The 20,632-nt window shown below is 38.9% G+C and overlaps 1 protein-coding gene across 2 annotated transcripts in view; it reads left to right on the top strand.

Moving 5' to 3' along the window:
- The first annotated feature begins 541 nt into the window (after window positions 1-541).
- LOC124612983 (ATP-dependent RNA helicase vasa) overlaps window positions 542-20,632 on the top strand; it is a 76,559-nt gene continuing 56,468 nt past the window's right edge. The window contains exons 1-4 of one of the 2 annotated variants that reach the window (XM_047141520.1): window positions 542-642; window positions 18,048-18,105; window positions 19,996-20,308; window positions 20,399-20,523. In XM_047141520.1, the coding sequence (XP_046997476.1) occupies window positions 18,061-18,105; window positions 19,996-20,308; window positions 20,399-20,523 (483 nt within the window). In that variant the 5' untranslated portion in view covers window positions 542-642; window positions 18,048-18,060. Of the gene's footprint in view, window positions 643-1,278; window positions 1,311-18,047; window positions 18,106-19,995; window positions 20,309-20,398; window positions 20,524-20,632 lie in introns of those variants that run through there. The other variant, XM_047141521.1, reaches the window with a different exon arrangement.

The following is a 20,632-nucleotide window of genomic DNA, read 5'->3' as shown; positions in this document are numbered from 1 at the left end:
TTGTTGAAATAATTCATCAAAAGCTCGAGGACACTTTGCGTAAAGCTTTATTTTCAGCTTAGAATCAGAGCGCCTTGCTTATTGTGGAAATCAGTACTTAAATTTTGAAAGACTTTCACCATTTATTCAGTTTTCGAAATTATAATGAGAGCGAGTGTGTTGCAGTAGGACGTATGCCAGCTATTTATCAATCATGTAGGACTTCAAGCAATCATGGAAGATATTATCAGCATGTATTGTGTTATTAATAATAGCTTAACTTCATTGCGTTTCGATGAGGTATTTATTAACACATAACATTTATGTTTTTTTTGATCCAGTTTTTTTTCCAGCTACAGAGGTAAAACATGTACTACCACATTAATTCTTCAGGAACATTTCATCTAACGTCATTCTGAAAACTGCTGTAACGTAATACAAACAGAATACGATGAAACATTAACTGATGAGGGTTACGCAATTTAGTGCCGACATCACGCTGAGAGCACAGGTGTTGATACCAACTAAAGTTCTTCCTTGGACTCTTTGTACCAACGAAATTCAAGCGTGGCGGGAATAGTAATGTCTTTGTACGTCAGGTTTCAGCGCGGTGCGTTTAGCTGAGGGAGTTGAAGGATTGGAGCAGAAAAGGTCGCTTTGTGGGTGAGATGATTTTTTTTTTAAATTAAAATTGTAGGGTTGTGGAATATCCTTTTACATATGCATTTGTAGAAATCGTTGCAGATTTATGTACTTATCGTTGGTGTATGACTGATATTTGATCGTTCTGTGCGCAACATGCTTGTAATTGTCGCCATTTCGGCCGGGAGGCTCGACAAAAATGTACTTTCGCCTGATAGTGTATATGTATTCGTGCTGTCATTAATAAAAGGATGCATGTTTTGTTGTTAAGTTTGTAGCTAAGACTACAAATTTCCATTGATGTTACATTGTAGGTAAAAGAAGACCCTAATGCTTTGAGATGGTCGTCTGTGCTGTTTTCAGTAGGCCTAATGTTGATGCGTTGTAACAGAATTCCATTACCGATCTAACGGCGACAGATGGAGGAAGCTGTCCGTTTTTTTTCTTTTTTTTCGTCAGTTTGAAAACGAAAATTAAACAAATATTTTTGCGTTGTATGAATGCTGTCACTGGGGAAGGTGGTGCTATGCTTTTACCTGTCACTATTTCCTAGTACAGAATAATTTCTGTAGATAAGAAGTTAAAATGTCTCTTTTTGTGGGAATTGTAATGTATAACCAGGTAATTTAATTGTGTTCTTGGTTTTTACATGCAGTCGCATTGAGGAGAAATGAAAAACACGGTTTAAGGTAAGTAGTCTTGCAAGATTTTTTTTCGTGCGTATTATTATAAAACTTCTCCCCGAAACTGCTGCATTGAATTTTTTCCTGAATGTCCCAGATTTAAAGTGTGACAGTGAAACGGGGCTTAGCTTTGTTTTTAGACTACGTAATTTGATCCAGTGACGTTAAGAGGGTTCAAAACCTTACGTTTGATTAGGTTAGATTCAGTTTTCGCTCTGTAGGGCGTGTGTGTGGAACATGTCAGAAAGAATAACAAATTATCATAAAACCATAGATTACAATACTTACTATCCTTATATTTGTCAGGAAATTGTCAGAATAGGTGAGCACATTATAGTAAACTGGAAGTGTAATTTTTACAGAAGTAATATACTATCAGAATGAAACATTGGTATGCACTTCTAATAAATAAATCTTACACAAAGTAACTAATCGTGACTGTTGGGACAAAGTGCTTGCAAGTATATGAATCAACTTTCAAAGACTTTACTGTTACAAAGTTCAAATGGGGTGTTAGTACAAAAAGTAAAGATTTAATGATCATTCGCAAAATGTGTGAAATATCTCGGGAGGACGAAACCATTGAGTTTGATAAAAAGTTGACATAAAGTAGTCTACAAACAGACAAATTAATCAAGAACAACAATTGTTTCATTGTGTTTTGATCTGATTGTGCTGATAAAGGAACAAGTGTGTTAGTTTATTTTGCATATTTTCATTTTGTTGTTTTGACTTTACTTGGGTATTGTAGGAAAAGTTAAATGTTTATTCGGAAGTGAGTTGTAAGAATATCGAGTTGTCAAATAGGTAAACAAATTGGAAAAACATTAAATGACCTTTGAAGTCTTACTTGTCATTGTATTTACTGAATTACGTTTGTTGTTAACAGCTTCAACTGAACTGCAATTTACAAGACATTAATATAATTTCATTGACGCTGTGCTGACTTACAGATAATTAATAATTTGTCATAGTGGTAGTGTACTACAAATAGGACTCAATGTTTGCAAGTGTAAGAAAATATTTTCTTCAAAAAGTAACATGGTAATCAAATGAATATAAAGCTAGTAATAGCCAATATACGTCAAATGCAAAGCTAAACTAAAGGAGCAACAGTTTTATACTAATTCAAATTACTGAATTACTTACATGGTAGTAGTGTGTGCAGTGTTAAACATTACAGTGATAGTTCATTGTAAATGCAGTACAGATATTGTATTATATCCTTATCATATGATGATGTGTGTTGTTGCATGGTCTACGTACCTGAAGGGTCTTCTTGGTAGGTTCTAGAGAACACAGTGAATGAATGAACTTGCCTGAATCAGTACTGATTTGTCATAAACTGTAGGGTTTGGCGAGAACTGCTACACGCTTCAAGCAGTTTCAGAAATGTTTTCCCATTCTACCAACATCATTAAAAAATTAAATGATCTTATTGGAATCTATATTCATTGCCTAGCCCTGGGATACGCTACGGATCAATTAGTGTCACTGCAATCTATATTTCGGTGTGGGTGGGGGGGGGGGTGAGATGAAACATTTAACTTTAGGCTCCCCCCCCCCCCCCCCCCCGCCTCCTCCCCATCTTGCAATAAATTTTTTGGTTGTGTTGATGTGTAGGCCAATTATAGGTCAAGGTTAGGGTGTAATGTGATAGTTTGAGTGTAACAAGGCTGGAGAATTTGGATGCAAATTAAAGATTGTAGCACAGATGTCATTAAATGATTATTCACACAATTTTTTTCATAACTGAACTCAAGTTCAAATTAGAAAACCTAAAGGTATCTAATTCCTTTAGGTTTTCTAATCTGGAAGTGCCACATTATTTTAATGTGCACCCAGTGTGAACCAAAATTGTGCATTTTTGGCAGGAAATGGATGTAGAAGAAAGGAAATTTGACAACACAGTAATAATATGTAAGAGTATCAGGTATTGTGTACCTGTGCTGCACAGTTGCTCTAGTGGGTGTAGTTTTGCATTAAAATACTGGAGTTAGAGAGTTTGATTCCAGGTTTAGGTTTAATTTTAGTTTTGTAATTCTGATATGACTGATAATGCTGTAGAATTCACTGTTTTGTAAACTATTAAACCCCTAAAACTACAGCCTTCAAATGTTGAGCATAAGTTACAGAAATATTAATGAAGAGCTATTAATCAGTTTAAATTAATGGGTCACCAGAAGTGTCCGATACCACCCCTCGGCTTTGGTCCGTGATGTCTGTTGTGGTGTGTGATGTCACGGTGGCGTGAAGTTCAGTTAGCGAGTGTTGTGTTTTTGTAGATGTCTTGTTGTGCTGTCGGTGGTGCTCTCTGGTGGCGTGTTCGTAGGTTGCGGGTACGGTTTTGTTGTTGGTTTAGTGTGCGCTTGTAATGTGTTTGTAGATGGCGTATGGTTGCGGTTAGGTGGTGCTCTCTGGTGGGGTTTGTGGTTTGTGTGTTGTATTGGGTTCATTTGAGTTGTTGGCATTGTCAGCTGTTGTTCTGGTGATTAGTGAAGTTTAGTGGCATATTTTGCAGTGAGTTAATGGTTTAATTTTTGGTTGTTTGTACGTTAATGTAGTGTTGTATGTGGTGTGTTGTGTTTGAATTTTTTAGATTACTTTTCTTATGTCATTGTTAGGGATGGATATGACCGATAGTCAACAGTTTTCGGCTGTGGGGTATGATGGACGACACTATGTGGCTTATCAAATTCCTGCAGCTGTTTGGATTATTGGCCGAGCTGGTGTAGTGCACTGCATGTGGCGATATGGTATCGGGGTCTGGGTCTTCTAAATGTGTGTTTAGGGTTGTTGAAAATTGTACAAAGAGGGAGTTAGTGGGGTTGATTCAGGATTATGTATAACAGGGGAGTACTGTAGTTTCTGATGGGTTTGCTTCTTATAGTGGGTTGGGGGGGGGGGGGAGGGTTACAATCATTTAGTAGTCAATCACAATGTAGAGTTTAAAAATTGTGAAGTGAGCCTGTACAAATACTATAGAGGGGTTTTGGGGGGATGTTAAATCTGTTATAGGGAGGGGAATAGGGGCTCTTCCGACCTTCAGGCTCATTTAGATGATTACTGTTGGCGGAAGAGTGTTCCTGAGGGTATTGTATTTTTAGGGTTTTCTTAAGGGCTGTTAGTAAGATGTACAGGCCCAGGGTTGTGGGTTAGTTAGGTTTTTGGGGTTAGGGGTTGGCTGCGGCTTGGGGGGGGGGTGGTGGTGATTGGGAAGGTGAGTGGGTGGTTGTGGATTTTTGTTTTTGTTGTGGAGGATTTGTTTTGTTGTGTTTTTTTTTAGTTGTAGGCTGTGTGTGGTTTTTTGTTTTTGGTTAGTATTTCTTTGTTTTTTTTTTTTGGGGGGGGGGTTGGGAAGTGGGAAGTTAGTTTGGTTGTGTGTTATCTAGTAGGCAGCAAATTTTTTTTTTGTTCATTTTTATCTGGTTAGATGATTTTTGAATCGTGTGTGTGGTGGGGTTGTGTTGTTGGTATTGGTGAGTTGGTTTTGTGTGTTGTTGACCTGTAAGCTCAAGGGAAGTGTTAGATTCCAAATTTGGTGTTTTCTTGTGGTTTTTGAGGTATTGATGATTGTGGAAGTGGTTGTATGTTTTGAGTTGTATGAATTGGTATCTGTAGTTTCTGTTGAGCTATGTAGGTCAAGGGAAATGTTAGATTCCGTTGGATATTATTTATAGTTGATTTTGTGAATGTTGTGGTCGGTTTATTTTACTGGTTTTGTCGTTTAGTTTTGTGGCATGTGTTTATTTTTAGTTTGTCCCCACCCAAAAACCCCCAATTTCCCCTGCTTGTCCCTTTAGTTATATTATATTATAGGAGGAATATGTGTTTGATGGCTTTTCGATCTATTTTCGTGTGTGTTGTCATGTTTATGTAATGATGACATAGTCACGATACGGGAGTTGTTGTGAGCGGTTGTCTGTGCCATATTGGTGACGTCTTTGGTCAAAGCAGACGAGTGGAATCGGACGTTTTCGTTAACCCTAATTAATGACCTGTCATTGGGCATAAATCTCTGTTAAGAGAGTGGCTGGTTTAGTAGGCTGAAAGACAGCCATTATGTGATGGTGAACTGGGTTGCTAATCATTCTGGTGGTGTAATTTAGTGTCAAAAACCTGCTGTAATTGCTATGTAGTGGTTAAAAAAGAAGATATTGCACCACACATACCAGTAAAAAAAAAAATTCGAATGCAAAATGCTACCCACTGTACTGTCCATCACAGGCACACAATATTAAAGATACTTTTTGCTACAGGTTAGTAGTGTTGCCAAATTGTTTCTTCTGTAAGATTTCTACTGGAAATACCCATGAATGAAATTTTTCTACATATTTGTTCTGTTTCTATGAAATCTCTTGTTTACCGAAGGTTCTGTTAGATTAATAGAAATTTCTTTTAACTAACATTAACTCATCAACAAATGGAACTGAGTACATATGTATATGGCTGGAGTACATTCATCATAGTTGGATGACTTAGATTAAGATTGCGTATGAACCTAATAAATTCCATATCATGAAGAGTTCTTAAGATATTATCCAAGGAAAATGCGAAATAACAAAAAAATTGGTCATGGGTGTTTGTCCGTCTTTTTCTGGGAGTGAGATTTTGTTCTGTTGGTGTTAAAAGGTTGTTCCTTGTCACTTCAAAATACTGGTGACATATTAAGTTGGTTACATTTTTATATATTAGTATCGGACTTCCTGGCTATGTAACACAACAAAATGAGACACAGGACATGTCTTGGCTGGACTTTAATGTACTGTAGCATTGAATGTGCATTTGTGCAGTAAGCAAGTCAGTTATAAAATCCTCCAAATAAGACAATATACCTTCGGAAACCGTGAAATAGTTTGCAATGGGATTTTGCTATACAGTATGGGCACAGGACACCTAATCTAGTTAGCCAATTACAGTGAACACAGTGGATGTGATATATTTGGCTAATTGTAACATTACTATTTCGTCATGCGCACACTCTGAAATTGTTCTACATACATTATAGATGTAAAACTTATGCTTCATATATATAATTTGGGTTGTCATACACATTAGCTGGCTTTTTTGTCAGATGTGGATATGTGGGGCTGTGAAAGGACATTATAATTGATGTGAATGAAGTATTGATATTGTTATTGTTTGTGAGAAATATGTGGATGTTTTATTTGAAATATGTTGTAGATTCCATATCACTGTTTGAGGATGTGGTGTCCTAGAACACTAAAGGGGTTTAGGAGACCTTGCTACTAAACCATAATAAATTTTACTGCTCCATATTTTACTCAAAGGAAGTCATAATTCATAGTTGATGCACTGACTAAAGATCCCCCATGGTATGTCATATACAAAATAAGTTCGAAGTGTCCTGGTTTTTTTCCACCCAGTACCAACAATGTTCTGCTCAAAAGTTGGCAGGAACCATGAATTGTTGCCAACAGCAGTTGTAAGTTTTAGGAGGGTTTAGCAACCTGTGGTTAAATAGCTGTGAGTGAAGCAGTGACCTTCATGTTCCTTGTTACAAATATATCATGATTTCCATGCGTGTGGTTAGTCCGGGAAACCAGAGCACAGTTTGAATTGGCACAAGAGACTGGTTGCGACAGTAATCTGTAATGTACCCAGAGGTTTTGGTTAGGTTGGAATGAAATGGTTTGAGTGAGTTGGTGTAGCCCATGAATTCCAAAGAAAAAAAATCTGATTATGGTGTTGGTTGTGTGTAGCTTGTAGGACGCCAATGGACACTAGAGGTGTTTTGCAAAGTAATCAAGCAATGGCTCTGCTTAATAATGGACACTTTCGTGAAACAAGAAATTTATGCTTTGTTATAACGAGTAATTGCATCCATCAATAGAAGTTATGCTCTTTGTTTCCTGTCTATCCATCAGAAATCTTGACATTCAGGAAAATGGCAGATTATTAATGACAAGGTAGGTTGAACATTCTTTGACCAGTATAAATAGTGGATAGAGTACTTTGATTTATTACGAACTTTGGACTCATTTGAAGGAGACTGTCATCTGTCTAGTAGTAGTTCAGCCTTCAACATAGTGCTGCAGATGCCTTGTGGGTGAACTAGTTTTTTATAGACTAACAAAGGCAGAGTTATGGTCATGGTCATAATGTACTTCTGTGATTGTCGGAATGCTCTCGATGCTGTGTGCACTAGATGCCAGTCTGAGGGTTGTTACTGTTCTGGCATTGATGGAAGGTGGGGAAGGGTCCTCACATGGTAAGTGCACAGTGCACATTCGAGCACAGTTTCTGGAACAGTGCTTAGATGATTCGTGAATGACGCTATGAAAAAGATTATGCAGCACGTGCATTTCTACGTGTTATCTGAAGATGGTGAGACTCGTCACAGTTTTTGGCATGTCGACATGGGTGGTGATTGACTGGGCATCCTTCTGCCCTGAATGGTGTATTGAGTGGTTGATAATTCGTAAGTTAGGGGACCAGGAGTTATTAAAGTAGATGGGGTGACATTCAGGAAAAGGAAACATAATGAAAGCCATGAAATCTCAGGAAATCAGGTGTTTGGTTGAATTCAGTGAGTGTCGAAAAAATGCATCGTTGAACCCTTACAATTTTAGACCAGGGAAGTGTTAAGACAAAAAAGGAAAGATCCTTTCTGGGATGACAATCAAACTGCTTCAATTCATACAATTCTAGGTACTGAAAGTCTTCAGCATCCTAGGGTGAACCGGTCTGAAAGATCATTCAAACAGAATGTGTATAATACGTGGTAAGACATCAGAGGTGCCATACCACGATATGCCATGAAGACCAAACATTTATCAGATTGCATATCTGATTATATGTTCCATCAGCACATCGCCAGAAAGAAATGTTAAATCATTTGTTTGTTGAAGCAGATAAACTTAAGCCATCCAGTGGAACTGTGATGCAATAGTAATTCTGCAGAATGCTGCCAGCATGACTAGGACTAGAATTGTGTGCCTTAACTTTCCTCTGTTAGACGAATGATACAGTTTTGCTTTGCTTGGTACTGTACATTTTTTATTACTTCGGAATATCAATTTGTCGCATTTAATGCGTAACATTTTTTTTCTGTGTTTGCGCTTTGAAAATGTGATGTGATTGACAGTTTACATAATGTTATGTGCCTGTGGTTCTGTGTTCTGATTGGCTTAGGCGATCATGTGTCCTGTGCTCAGGTTGTGTAACAGAAGCGCTTTGCACAGCACAATCTGGATTTCAGTTTTTGAAACTGTTGGTCCTTATTTGGTGTATTTCATGTTTATACTTCCTTAATTCAGCTACATTGGTACAATACATTAAAGTTCTATCAAAGAAAAGTCTTTCCCCATCCTGGGGGCTAAAATGGCTTTTGTGAGTGTCTGGCCACCACGGGGTGCCAGCCCTTGCAGCACAACTTCATGTTCTGTGCTTAGTCTCTTTCCACTATTCCTTTTTGATCTCTACCTCTCCAGTGGATGATGTCATTTGTGCTTGGATTTGGTTTGTTTTTGGACAATAGTATTCTTGCCCTCTGCACCTTTTTATTATTAATAGTATGGTCCCCTTGTTAGGTTTAATGTGATATTCCATTATTAAATTTTACAGAACTGCAGATTGTGCAGTGCAGGTTGCACAGTACAGCAGATATTCCAGCTTTATGTCCTTCTGTCATTGCACTCTTCTTTCTTGCAATGCTGCTATGCCCAAAAGCCAGCACAGTAGCTGTTTTGTTGTGGGTAGAGAGGGTCAACAGGTATCTGCATGCTGGTAGCTCCTGACCACGTACTATTGGTGTGCGAGTGGTAAACTTCTCATGTGAGCCCAGGTGAATGTGCCCATCATGGCTGGGGCAGAGGGACTCTGGGCAACAGTTTACTATGCACACAGCCACAACAACATGTAATGGTGGCAGAAACTCTGCCTGTTTCGAAAAATCGGAGAAAGTGCAGTGTCAAGTTACCACAGGTCACAAAACCAGCCTATTCACTTCGCCAACAACATGCGAGAAAGCACCACAATATCAAAACCATGAGAAGTTGTAGATGGTGTAGCAGAATAGCTATCAAAATAAGTGTCCAATACCATCATGTAAGTTAGAAAATAAAAATAACCCACTGAAGATAGCACAAAAAGTGCTGAAACAGGTCTGTGTGAAACAAAACAGAAAAAGGTGTCTTGCATAAGGTGGAATTCCTCATCCTATAGTGTCACTTATGTTCTCAGTAAATTACTAGAAAAGAACAGACAGCTGTCTTGGTACCTGGAGTCTTAGGTTTTTTGGCTTTGTCCTAGGGCAGTTTTTGCCACAGCTGTTCTACTGCTGACAATTTGGTGTGCCTGGAGTATGTTATTTGGTCAGCTTTTGTGGCGTCACCATTTTATTGCCGTCTTCTTTGACTCGCATAGGGCTTACGACACCATATTGTCATGTCCTCACTACCTTCTGTGAATGGGATGTCTGGGGCCAGTTCCAGATTCTTATTTGGAACTTCTTATCTCACCATACTTTGTGTGTTCAAGTTGATGTTTCCCCACAGTACTCAGCATATGAAAGAGAATGAGCTTCCACAGGGCTCTGTATTTAGAAGCCATGGCTTCTGGGTTTCCACTGCCTAGATGTCATGCATTTATGTCACTGTCATACTGTCCATCCCAACCAAAGGGTGTATACGACCCGGGACAACCAGGAGATCCGGGAAAAATCCGGGAATTTTTTCATCAGGGAGAAAAACGGGAAAAACCTGGGAATTTTTTAGAATTCCGGGAAGTTTTCATTGTTTTTGTTTTCAGTTAAATTTCTGTAATTTTGACTGGCAAGAACCGAAACTCTAGCAAAGGATATTATTGTATACTGCTATTTCAGAATCATACTGCAACAATAAAACATGAGAGAGAGAAAAAATGAAAATAAAACATGAATTGCAAAGGAAATGCGCCATATACAGCAACGAAACACAGTGCTCATACAAGTGTCTGCCAACAGCAAAATGTGTCAAAGGCTTCAGGAAGACTATGCAGTGTTCCGTAACAACACATTGCCTCCGATGAACGTGATGTCACAACTGTTTACATTAGATTCATTTTAGCAGTTACGAGTGGGATCATGCGCATGTGCAGTTGAGTAGTACCTTCTCCCGCTTCTGGCTACAGAAATGTGGCTGTTGGCTGTGTGATAAGCAGTCGCAGCAAGCAGCTAGATGCTACCGGGGAAAAGTTTTACTGGAGTGCCCAAGCTGCTAGATTCTTGCATGCGCAGCAGGCCCAGTTCTAGGAGGGGGTGGGGAGCAAATTCATACTATTGAGGGGAAAAAACCTTGTTTCACAAAGCAATTAGCATCCAGCGCATGTTAGTCTATCAATTATTCATATGACTTTGAAACGCATCCCTGTCAGTTTTTGAACATTTTTGAACACATTCTAAGTTGATTTCGGAATCAATTGTAAGTTTATTTGTGAATGTGTGCATAGCGTACATGATGTCTCTGTCAGGGGAATCCTTGTCGCATGTAGAAACAGTTCCCCACAGACAAAAGGGGCTATACGAGCTGAGCGGAATAAGGCTGAACGGATGAATGACAACCGCTGTCTGATGGTGTGGTTGATTGGGTTTGCGAATAAGCGTTGTTATAATTACTAGCTAAATCCATAGATTCAGACTACAGGAGTGGAAATAAATGAATAACAGGTAAGAAAGATCACGTATTACCTTCTCGGTGTATCTAAGAAAATGAAATTTTGACAGATTTTTGGGCAGATTGCTAAACTAGTAAGGGCCAGTTGTACAGTCCCCGGCTAGCAGCCGCTTTAAATTCTATTCTGGAAGAAGTGCGGAATACATGTTGTACGAACATGTAGCAACGCCTAACAGGAGAATAATCGCGTGATAACTAAACCGGTGATTCTGGCAGAGTTAGTGGAGTTAACCTGCAAATAAGCTTTGACATTGGCAGGAACAGTTACGAAACTAGTGCTAACAAGACTGTTTGGTAGAACGAGGAAGGGGGAGAAACGGGGACATCATATAAATTATGGAACAATATGATGATTCCAAGTTTGTATAAAAATTTCGTACTACTACTTTTCGATCTCATACTTGATAAACTGGAGCGTATAAGTGTGCAACTACTTCCTAATGTAAGGCTTTTTGCTTGTAGTAGGCCTAATAGGCACTTGATATTGGTACTTTGTGAATTATATTCTGTCGTTACAAAAAAGACCGTTTGTGCCAAAACAGTCTCGTTTATTTGGTGTATATTACAATTGTTGCAGTATTAGGAAGGCCTATTTTGTTTTATCTAGCAGAGTGTGACAAAATAGGCGTAATTAGATTGGGAAACCACACCAGTCTTGGGTCCTATTTGCATTAACGGCTTTTTCAGTATTAGACAAAGACATTTTGACTTTTCATGTAGCAAAATATTTCACAAACTTTGATGAGGTAATAGATTGTTTTGCAGAAAGGAAAGCACGCCATGTAAAGCTGTATCAAGATCAAAGAGAGAAAAATTCTAGGAGCTAAGGATTGAAGAAATGTGTATTGTCTTGCTTGTCTCTTGACTTTACTGGGTTTATATATCCTATATTTAATTTTATGTCACACAGGGCAGAAAGTTGTTAGCTGATAGGGAATAAAGAGTGCAAATTTTCTGAAGAGGGACAAGATTTCAAACTGGCCAATTGTAAGCAGGAGAGGCACCACAGGAATTTTAATTTCCACTGTCCTGAATATGGTTTGATGGCACTCATTACAAAATATACAATTCCACAGAGCGAAGCACACTGACGTACGATAGAAGAATGCTGTGTGAGGAGGCGAGGCAATGCCCTTCGGCACACTTATGACCAAATAACATGTGTTATACATTTCCTCGAACACAAGTTTTATGCATCAGACTCTTGGGAAAGATGTGCGCTACAAAATGAACATATTTTTGAAAATTCGATTATTAAAAAAAAATTTGATGCCCTATCTCTCACTCTGGGGAGTGGTGGGGTATTGCACCAGTTTGTAAGTATCGTAGATCCGGGGCTGATGCGCAGAGCAGTCTGAGTTACAGTGGGGTAGTGGGTAGTCTCCATGTGACCCGTGTTTACATTTAGTGATTTTGCTGTTTCCTCTTCGTTTACTGCTCTCACGTCAAATGAAAACAACAGATTTCTGATTTCCACCTTTCTGACAGTCAAGCATTAATTGCCTTGCAGAACAATGAAGTTATTTTTGTCGGTTTGCTAAAGAAATTTTCTTTTTAATTCCACACACTGTTCACTGCATTTCAAGTGCACGTTTTCGACTTCTAGCACGTATGGCATTATGCCATAATAAAGAACCAAACGTGAGATAACACAGTACTGGTACTACAAGAAAATTTACATCCCAAAACCACATTGAAAAGCTTAATATCAGGTCGTGGCCTTCTTAACTGGGAATATGGACATATAAATGCGCACTTTAAATGTTGACATTTTAGTATGGGTCTCGAAATTCTGATGCTCTTGAAGTATCCGCTGATGTTCTGTTTCTTTTATGACATAATGTACGACCTTTTAATGTTCCACACGTACGAACATACGAGCTCCATGCGGCATCGTAGCTGCACAAGCGCGGTGACGCCTGTCATCTGGCGCTCTCTGGCAACTGCGGAAACAAACCTATTTCTAACAGGTCACGGGAAAAATTCCGAATGGTGGTTTGAAAAGCATTACCATCAAAGTACCGTTCTGGCAGTTACAACAGAGTTACGTGCGATAATGTACGATGAATTTCTTAAATCACAGAGCGTTTGACTCTCATTTAAAAATCAACTCTTTGATGACTAACCATTTAGATGAATTTTGAGCCCAGAAGATTAGACATTTAAGTCATTATTAAAAATTTTACGATCACATTTGTGTGATATATCTTAAATTGTAATACGCGCGTAAAAGACCAACATTATATGTGAAAGTTTATCTTCTCTTGCTGCATATTAATCTTACAGACCAATATTATATGTGAAATCTTTGTGTTTCGTATAGCAACACTAGGTATATTAATTTAAACCATTAACTTTTTCTGTTTGTGCGTTCGCGCTACTTAACAGTAATGTTGCTATTGGCTGACTACATCACATGTCCTAAGCTCTGAATACCCGCTGTCATCGGCTGGCGAGATCACGTGACATGATGAGCTATGACTGGCTTACAAAAGTGCATCGCAATCTTGATTTCAATGCTTTGGAAAGTAACATGCGGCATTTGGTGGAATTCGAATTTATACTTTCATAATACGAAAATATGCAGTGTATATGTTGCGGCACATCAAAGATCTTTCCAAAACGCATTTTTTTCCCTGTGTTTAGTTTTATAGAGTGCCGGGAAAATCTACTCCCGTGTATAAAACCATAATCATTCAAATGACTTACACAGTTCCAAGAGAAAATATACTGTCAGTTAACAGGGAAAAAGTATGTTTTCACCTGGGAGAAAGTGTATTTTTAACTGGGAAATCTGGGAATTTTTTTTCCTTGTCCACGTATACACCCTGCAACCAGAACTCTACCTAGAGGACCAAGTGCTCAAAGATGTAGTCTTGTCATTCCTTAGGATTAGTCATAGGCGCCTAGTTGATCTTTGCCAACTTAATACTTCTGTCTCAGTAACACCAGCTGGGGTGCAGACTGCTGTGCACTTTCTTGGCTGTACAAAGCTTTGATCCTATTGTATCTTGATTATGGGAGTTGGTGTATGTCTGAGCATTACCTCTAGCATTGGGGATGCTGGACCCGATACACCACTGTGGGGTCAGACTTCTGACAGGTCTGTTCAGGACTAACCATGTGAACAGCCTACTTGTCGACACTGCTGCCCCCTCCCTATATATCAGGTGTCAGCTACTGCTGCTAAACTATGCAATACAAATTCACTGCTTTTCTGAGTGTCCATACTACTGTGTTCATTTCTTGTAGTAGTGAAATTTACCTCCCTCTAGAGATTAAAGTCTGGAGTTAAGATTGCACTTTACAAACAGTCTTGGCTCTGAATTCCATATTTCTCCACTGTCATTTCATGTCAGGGAATCAAACCAAGATGTGGAAAGGGCCCTTCCGGAAGTCATTAAGGGTACAGGTTGCAGCCAACTGCAGGTGGTGGCTCATGTCGACACTAATGATGTGTGTCGCTATGGATCGGAAGAGATTCTCTATTTCCGGCGGCTATCTGAGTTGGTGAAGACTGCCAGTCTTGTTAGCAAGATGAAGGCAGAGCTGACCATCTGCAGCCTTGTCGACAGGACCGATTGCGGACCTTTGGTAGAGAGCTGAGTGGAGGGTCTGAATGAGAGGTTCAGACGATTCTGTGAGCGTGTAGGCTTGCAGATTCCTCGACTTGTGCCATAGGGTGGTGGGGTTTCGGGTTCCGCTAAATAGGTCAGGTGTCCACTACACACAGGAGGTGGCTACATGAGTAGCACTGGCTGTGTGGCGTGGACTGGGGAGTTTCTTAGGTTAGACAGTCTCGGAGAAAAGATTGAAAAGGGCTCCAGCGTCAAAGGGTATAGGGCAAAGAAAAGACTAGAATCGACCAAGCAACAGTCGGTATTGTAGTTGTAAATTGTCCTAGCTGTGTTGGAAAAGTACCGGAGCTTCAGGTGCCGATAAAAAGCACTGAAGCTGAAATGGTTATAGGAACAGAAAGCTGGCTAAAGCCGGAGATAAATTCTGCCTAAATTTTTACAGATGTGCAAACAGTGTTTAGAAAGGACAGATTAAATAAAGTAGGTGGTGGTGTGTTTGTGTCTGTTTGTATAGTAGATCCTGCAACAGCCATACCAAAATAATAATTGGGTCCTTCTACTGCCCCCCCCCCCCCCCCCTAGACTCCCACTCATACACTAATAATTAATTGGTGGAGACTTCAACCTACCCTCGATTTGTTGGCGAAAATACATGTTCAAAGCCGGTGGTAGACAGAAAACATCTTCTGAAATTGTTGTACTAAATGCTTTCTCTGAGAATTACTTTGGACAATTAGTCCATGAGCTCACATGAATTGTAAATGGTTACGAAAACACACTTGACCTCTTAGCCACAAATGATCCTGATCTGATATAGAGCATCATGATGGATTCAGGGATTAGTGAACACACATTGTAGTGAGGCTCAAAACCATATCAACCAAAACCACTAAAAATAAATGCAAATAATGTCTATTTAAACAGCAGATAAAAATTCGCTCTATGCCTTCCTTAGGAGTGTCTCCAAGCTAATTATGTAAGTGTAGATGAGATACGGCTCAAATTCAAAGATACAGCATCAACAGCAATAGATAGATTCATACCGCATAAGTTAGAGACAGGAGTGATCCACCTTGGTACACAAAACATGTCAGAACACTGTTGCAGAGGCAACGAAAAAAGCGTGCCAAATTCAGAAGAATGCACAATCCCGAAGACTGGCCAAGTTTCACGGAAGCTCGAAATTTAGTGCGGACGGCAATGTGAAATGCTTTTAATAGTTTCCACAATGAAACAGTGTCTCAAAATATGGTAGAAAATGCAGAGAGATTCTGGTGGTAAAAAAAAGTCAGTGCCGTCACTGCGCGATAGCGATGGAAATGTTACCGATGATTGTGCCACTAAAGCGGAGTTACTGAATACAGTTTCCCGTGATTCCTCCAAGAAAGAAGACAAAGTAAATATTCCAGAATTTGAAACCAGAACAGTAGATATCGTAGGTGTTGTGAAACAAATCACTTAAGGCAAGTCTTCCGGTCCAGATGGTATACCAATCACATTCCTTCAGAGTATGCAGATACAATAGCGCCTTTCTTAGCAGTCATATACAACTGCTTACTTGACGAAAGTTCTGTTCCTAAAGACTGGAAAGTAGCACAGGTCGCACAAATATTCAAGATCGGAAATAGGAGTAACCCTTTGAATTACAGACCCACATCACTGACCTCAATTGCAGTAGGATTTTGGAGCATATACTGTACTCGAACATTATGAATCGCCTTGAAGAAAATGACTTACTAATACATGACCAACACGGATTCAGAAAATATCATTCTTGTGCAACACAGCTAGCTCTTTATTCGCACCATTCCTCACGAGCAACTATTAATCAAATTGCGTGCATATGGAGTATCGTCTCAGTTGTGTGACTGGATTTGTGATAACCTCTCAGAGAGGTCACAGTTTGTAATGATAGATGGTAAATCATCAGCGATATCTGGCATTCCGCATAGTAGTGTCGTAGGCCCTCTGCTGTTTCTTACATAAATGATCTAGGTGATAATCTGAGTAGCCACCTTAGATTGTTTGCAGATGACGCTGTAATTTACCATCTAGTAAAATTATCAGACGATAAATTCCAATTACAAATTGATCTAGAGAGAATTTCTGTACGGTGCGAAAAGTGGCAATTGGCACTAAACAAAGAAAAGTGCGAGGTCATCCATATGGGTACTAAAAGAAATCCGATAAATTTTGGGTATACTAAAAGTTGCACAAATCTAAGGGCTGTCAATTCGACCAAATACCTAGGAATTACAATTACGAACAACTTAAATTGGAAAGCCCACTTAGATAATATTGTGGGAAGGCAAAACAAAGACTGCGCTTTGTTGGGAGAACACTTAGAAGATGCAACAAACCCACTAAAGAGACAGCCTACATTACACTTGTCCGCCTCTGCTGGAATATTGCTGTGCGGTGTGGGATCCTTACCTTGTAGGATGGACGGCGGACATCAAAAAGTGCAAAGAAGGGTAGCTCGTTTTGTGTTATCGCTCAGTAGGGGTGATAGTGTCACTGATACGATACACGAGTTGTGGCAATTGGCACTAAACAAAGAAAAGTGCGAGGTCATCCACATGGGTACTAAAAGAAATCTGGCAGTCACTGAAACAGAGGCGGTCTTTGTTGCATAATGAAATTTCAATCACCAACTTTCTCTTCAGAATGCGAAAATATTTTGTTGACACTCACCTACGTAGGGAGAAATGATCATCATAATAAGTCAGAGCTCGAACAGAAAGATTTAGGCATTCCTTTTTTGAGAGTCCAATGGTAGAGTAGTAGTATGAAAATGGTTTGATGAACCCTCTGCCAGGCACTTAAGTGTAAATTGCAGAGTAACCATGTATATGTAAATGTAGAGGGTGTGCTTCTGGTTATATAATGTCTTCGTGTCCTCCAGCTACTTTTTGGGTGGGGCAACTCTGCCATCGTCACTCTTCTACCTGTCTCACACTTCTGCTTGCTTTGTTTGTTGGCTTCCTTGAGTCTAGTATAAAATAAAGTATATTCGGATTTACCTTTTGTGTACTTCACCTCTGGGGACTAGCCCCAGCTTGAAAGGCAAAGACTTTAGAGTCTAATGATGTTGATAACATCGTAGTTTGGTCCCTTTAAATCCATCAATCCACTTCTTTTTCTTTTCTTCTTGGTTCATTATGCTACAGTACCAGGAAGTAAGATACTGATACGTAAAAGCTCTACCTATTAAGTCTGCCACCTCAATTGACATTCAAAGAAGTAATACCCAAAGAAAATAGATACTGTCAGTATGCTCTTTTTATCCACACTCATGTCTGGAGTTTCTCATAGACATTGCTGAGTGGCTGCCCCAGTTACATTTCATTGTGGGAGTGAGAATGGATGTTGAGGAAGTGGCATAATGTATTGAATCAACTTATGTATTAAATTATTTTCTATGGATTTATAAGAAATTGGTCTTTACACCATTGTATGTACTTGTGTATGATTTTTAAAACATGTTGCAGGTAGTCCTAAATTATGTCTGACGAGTGGGATGATGGTCCAAGTTCAACAAGTGTTGAGGTGAGTTTGATTTGTGCTTCTACTATATTAGTGAAGCAATATTAATAATACCATCTTTCAAATTACTGTTAATAAACAGTACTTAAGTTTGATATAGCATAATTTTGTACAATAGCTTCAGTTTATTTAATGGTTATTTCTGTGATATTAATTTAGAATGTTACTTGGCATTTCTGTGTGTTTAAATTGCTGGCAGCAGTCTAGTTACATAAAACAATAGTGCAGAGGAAATAAATATTGTAAAATACAGCTAATATTACAAGCATAAATCATTCAACAGTTAGAATTTGGGTTTGCCAGTTTCTGTTTAAAATTTACCTGTGAGAGAATGAGTTACCATATCAGCGTAACTTTCCACTGTTAATTTTCTCATTACAGGTTGGGAATGGATTTCTGTTTTGATGAACTAGATTCTCAGACTTAATCACTATTGGTAGGGACTTGAAAAAACTCAGTTTGTTATAAATGTGAATATAGATGAAAATTGTCTCCAAATACAAAATTTCGTAGGATGCTACTTCATAGCAAATTATATCCGTATCAACTATTTTGAGATTGATTGAAATAGCTTTCTTCTGCACACAGATATCAAATTCCCGAGTACTGGTATTGCACATCATCTGAAGAAGCACAATTTGGAAGGATAATGTGCCTAAGTACATGTTTAACGTGTTTCCAAACCAAAAGAGCATAAACAGTGTCATATCGGTATTGCTAGAGTCCCTGGTGTCATGGAAATTGTGGAGGGGTTGAATGGTCAGCATAAGATTCACACTGTGTAATGCAATGTACTTAAGCTTGTGCCTTAGTGTCTTATAACAAATATTAATGTTTTTAACTAATGTTCAAAATGTGAGTTACAGATGGCAGGTGAGAGGTATGCAGGGCTAGTTTCCCTGCACAGTTCCTCTCCTCTCTGGCAGTCAGAATTCTACTCTATGCTCATGGCTGTCTACCACTACAGTGTCTGCACTCTGCAATATAGCAATTAAAAAAAAAATCTGTTGCATATTGAGACTGCTGTTAGTCTTCCGCAGTGTGCATACAATTATTTTCGGTTCTACTTCTGCACTAAGTGCCTTGTTGATTCTATCCATAGTGCTTTAAAGTATGAGTCACATGGCTACGAATGCCCTCAAAATATGGAAATTATTATTCCTTAGATTTTATAATTACTGAATTGGGTGTGAAAAGAAAAATCTTGAAATGCCTCTGGCATTTTCAGCTCACCCGTGGGGAAAATGCTGCTGCTACTCAACAGAACTGTAATTTGTTGAAAGCTTCAATACAGCCAAAAAGAAAAAGGCTATTTCAGAAAAAAAACTTGGATTTTGCAAAAGCACACACTTTAGTCCCCCAGTCAGTAGTTTCTTTACCAGTTAATTTCAAAACCATAGGGCTTTGTCTTCGCTTGTGTAGCGTGACAACTTTTTAAATTTGTACACCTAATGGTGTACAAAAAAAAATTACACAAGAATTTTGCCGAAAATAGGTGCTGCCTTATCTGGTCTGTAACTGTTCGGTACTGCTTTAGCAAGTTATCCAGTATTGTTTTTTTTGATAGTGTTAAGCCTCGTGAATTGAAGATGGAGCTATCTCATCAGTGTGTGCCACAACATGACTGAAAAGTAACCTTCGTTTCCATGACAATATTGATTTGCAGATAAATGGGTAGTATTTTTACCCTTCGATCTGGCTTTGTAGTTGACAGTGCTGAAATGTTGGAATTCTAGACTTCTTATGAATAAAGATTTTTAATTGAAATCTACAGCATATGCTAACAAAAATGTGGTTTTAAGATGCTTTGGGTCTTGTGTTAAATCAAGGTGGTGTAACTTTCCTCAGTAGCTAAGAAATTTAGTTAAAATTACTGTTTTTGTATTTTTTCAGACACCTTTTGACAGGGGGACTGACTTCGGCCGTGGAAGAGGCTTTGTAGCATATGAAGAAAATGATTTTGACAGTCCAGGATTAGATGAAAATGGTGATTCAGGTTTTGGAGGTCGAGGTCATGGTAATGGAAGAGGAAGAGGACGAGGGAGAGGCAGAGGTTCTGGAAGAGGTGGTAGGGGAGGTGGTGGTAGAAGGTTTGATAATGATGATAATGAGGATAGGGACTCAGATTCTTATTCCAGCAGAGGTGGTGGAAGATCAAGAGGTAGAGGTGGAAGGGAAGACAACAGAGGGAGAGAAGATAATAAGAGTAAGTTATTGTTCACTCAGTGTTTCATTGGTATATTAACTGAATTCTTTTTAAAATGCAGAATTTTGTGTAACCTTACTTTTCTTGTAGCTGAACCTGAACGACCAAGAGAAAATTATATACCTCCTCCACCTACTGAAGACGAGGACGAAATTTTTGGACAGGGCATCAGTTCTGGAATAAATTTTGATAAATACGACAATATTAAAGTGGAGGTATGTGTTACTTTGTACAATAACTCATGGAAATATATCACACTTAGAGCTGTTACGGTTGCTGGTCGACAAAGTTCTGGTTGCCGAGCATGATTTAATTCACATGTAT

The sequence above is a fragment of the Schistocerca americana genome, chromosome 4 (assembly GCF_021461395.2).
Source record: "Schistocerca americana isolate TAMUIC-IGC-003095 chromosome 4, iqSchAmer2.1, whole genome shotgun sequence".
Lineage (NCBI taxonomy): Eukaryota > Metazoa > Arthropoda > Insecta > Orthoptera > Acrididae > Schistocerca > Schistocerca americana.
This window is presented reverse-complemented; position numbering and strand designations above follow the sequence as displayed.